Source organism: Salvelinus sp. IW2-2015, linkage group LG6.1 (genome assembly GCF_002910315.2).
Source record: "Salvelinus sp. IW2-2015 linkage group LG6.1, ASM291031v2, whole genome shotgun sequence".
Classification (NCBI taxonomy): Eukaryota; Metazoa; Chordata; class Actinopteri; order Salmoniformes; family Salmonidae; genus Salvelinus; species Salvelinus sp. IW2-2015.
This window is the reverse complement of record NC_036845.1, coordinates 10,993,410-10,996,808: the sequence shown is the minus strand read 5'-3', so window position 1 is coordinate 10,996,808 and position 3,399 is coordinate 10,993,410. Positions and strand designations below refer to the sequence as shown.

Sequence of the window (3,399 nt, the reverse complement as noted above, 5' to 3'; positions counted from 1 at the left end):
ACAACAACAAAACATAAGCCAGAGCAGCTAACCCACCACTACAACACAACATAGCAGAGCAGCTAACCCACCACTACAACACACATAGCAGAAGCAGCTAACCCACCACTACACAACATAGCAGAGCAGCTAACCCCACACTACAACACAACATGCAGACAGCTCACCCACCACTTACAACACAACATGCAGAAGCAGCTAACCCACCACTACAACCACAACATAGCAGAAAAGCAGCTTACACACAACTACACAACACACAGCAGAGCAGCTAACCCACCACCACAACATAGCAGAGCAGCTAACCACAACTACTCACAACATAGCAGAGCAGCTAACCCCCACTACACAACACAACATAGCAGGAGCAGCTAACCCACTAATACCAACACAACATAGCAGAGCAGCTAAACCACCACTACAAACACAACATAGCAGCAGCCAGCTAACCACCCACTACAACACAAAACATAGCAGAGCAGCTAACCACACTACAACCATAGCAGAGCAGCTAACACACAACACAACATAGCAGAGCAGCTAACCCACTCAACTACAACATAGCAGAGCAGCTAACCCAACTACACACAACATAGCAGAGCAGCCTAACCCACCACTACACACACATAGCAGAGCAGCTAACCCACACTACAACATAGCAGAGCAGCTAACCCACCTACTACAACACAACATAGCGAAAGCTAACCCACACTACAACACAACATAGCAGAACGCAGCAAACCCACTTACTACAACATAGCAGAGCAGCTCAACCCCACTACTACACACTCTAGCAGAGCAGCTAACCCACCACTACAAACACAAAACATAGCAGAGCAGCTAACCCACCACTACAACATTAGCAGAGCAGCCTAACCCACCACTACAACAAACATAGCAGAGCAGCTAACCCACTACACAACATAGCAGAGCAGCTAACCCACCACTACAACATAGCAGAGCAGCTAACCCACACTACACATAGCAGAGCAGCTAACCCACTACTAACCAACATAGCAGAGGCAGCTAACCCACTCTACAACATAGCAGAGCAATCTAACCCAACCACTACAACACAACATAGCAGAGCAGCCAACCCACCACTACAACATAGCAGCAGCAGCTAACCCACATACACAAACATAGCAGAGCAGCTAACACACTACTACAACACAAACATAGCACCAGAACAGCTCAACCCACTACTACAACACACAACATAGCAGAGCAGCTAACCACCACACAACAGATAGCAGAGCAGCTAACCCAACACTACAACATAGCAGAGCAGCTAACCACCACTACAACACAACATAGCCAGAGCAGCTAACCCACTACCTAACACAAACATAGACAGAGCAGCTAACCCACTACCTCACAACACAACATAGCAGAGCAGCTAACCCACTACTACAACACAAACATGCAGAGCAGCTAACCCACCACTACAACACAACATGCAGAGCAGCTAACCCACCACTACAACACAACATTAGCAGAGCAGCTCACCCACCACCTTACAACACAAACATGGAAGTCAACCCACATCAGCAGAGTCAGCAATACCCACCACTAACACAACATAAGCGTTAGGCAGGCTAACCCAACCAACACAACATGAGATGAGAGGCGCTACCCCACTACAAGCGTATTAGTCCGACACTACAAACATAGCCAGCAGCAGTAACCCACCACTCTACAACATACCAACATAGCCAGAGCATCTACCACCACTACATACAGTACAACATTAGCAGAAGCAGCTAACCCGACCCACTAGCAACACAAACATAGCAGAACAGGCTAACCCACCACTACAACACAACATAGCAGCAGCTCACACCACTACCACCTACAACATAGCAGAGACATAGCCTAGGGCATCCACTACAATACACAACGCAATCATATTGCCAGACTTACACCACTCAACTACAACATAGCAGAGCAGCTAACCCACTTACTAACAACATTAGCAGAGCAGCTAACCCACACTACTTACACAGACAACCATAGCCAGAGCAGCCTAACCCAACTACACAATACAACATAAGCAGACTAGACTAACCACGCACACTACCACACAACCATAGCCAGAGCCAGCTAAAACCCACTAATACACACAACGCACTAGCAGTAGCAAGCTAAACCCACCACTACAACCCAAACATAGCAAGCAGCATTAACGCCACTACTCAACACAACAACACAACATAGCAGAGCAGCTAACCCACCACCACAACATAGCAGAGCAGCTAACCCACCACCACAACATAGCAGAGCCGCCCCAACAAGTCAAGCAGAACTGTAGGCAGCATAAATTTTTCCACAGAACGTATACCATTCTACAAGTAATTTAGTCCGGCAGTAATCATGTCTATGTTCTGTCATTGTGTGTACTCTCCTGTGATGCCAGTATGATTCCACCAGGTTGTCATGTGTTAATGTCCTAAGCCTATGTGTTGAATTAACCTTTATTCAATGCTCATGTAACGTTTGTCTTTTATTCTCTAGCCTCAGACCACCACTCTCTGTGTATCCAATCCATGGACGGCATGCTGATGTTCTTTGAGCAGGAGAGTTTCGCATTTGGCCGTTTCCCTCCTGCCTGGTCATCTTGTGTTACTCCTCCCGCACTGACACCTTCCTCACTGTGTCCTCAGCACGACAGGTGGAGAGCTACAGGTACACACTCTGCAAAAAACACACGCACACGCACACACACACACACACACACACACACCCTGCAAAACATACACATACGTGTAAAACACACGCATGTTCTGCAATGCACGCACACATGTACACACCCTCCTCAGGGGAAAGTAAGTGAATGAAAAAGTGAGTGAGTGAAGAAGTGTACTCTTTGCCTCTGAAGGCTGTCTGCCTGCCTGCTACTCCGCACTAGATCTTTAAATACATCTGTGGTGCMKCAGACGGGAGGCCATTTTCTAGTCCTCCTAACGCCACAAACCACTGCACCATCTTGAAATAATAGGGGAGAGTGTTCTGTGTGTGTGTGTGCTTGTCTCTGCATGTGTGTGCCACCATCTGTGTGTCTCCATCTGTGTGTCCATGCAAGTGTGTGTGTGTGTGTGTGTGAGTGGTGTGTGTGTAAATAGAGGATACTGCAGATGGCAGATTGGGTGTATCGGGCCCTATTGCCACAGCTGATTCTGGTTATTCCCGGTGCTAAGTTAACATTTTCACATCCTAATGAAATTTCCACTCATTGATCGCCACAGCTCCCCATGTAAGCCCTGTCTTTATTTTCCTCTACTTTGGCCGATCATCGCTCCTCCACAATAATCACAGTTACCTTCCTCTACAAATACACGCTGGGATTTTCCTTTTTAACGCTCCTGCTAAAACCGGACAGAAATTGGGGAAAGGCCGAAG

The 3,399-nt window shown here is 47.3% G+C and overlaps 1 protein-coding gene across 1 annotated transcript in view; it reads left to right on the top strand.

Annotated features, from left to right (window-relative positions):
- Positions 1-3,399, top strand: part of LOC139022591 (protein PTHB1-like) — a 135,350-nt gene that overhangs the window by 17,206 nt on the left and 114,745 nt on the right. The window contains exon 6 of the mRNA XM_070443999.1: positions 2,515-2,685. Within this exon, the coding sequence (XP_070300100.1) occupies positions 2,515-2,562 (48 nt within the window). The 3' untranslated portion in view covers positions 2,563-2,685. The remainder of the gene's footprint in view (positions 1-2,514; positions 2,686-3,399) is intronic.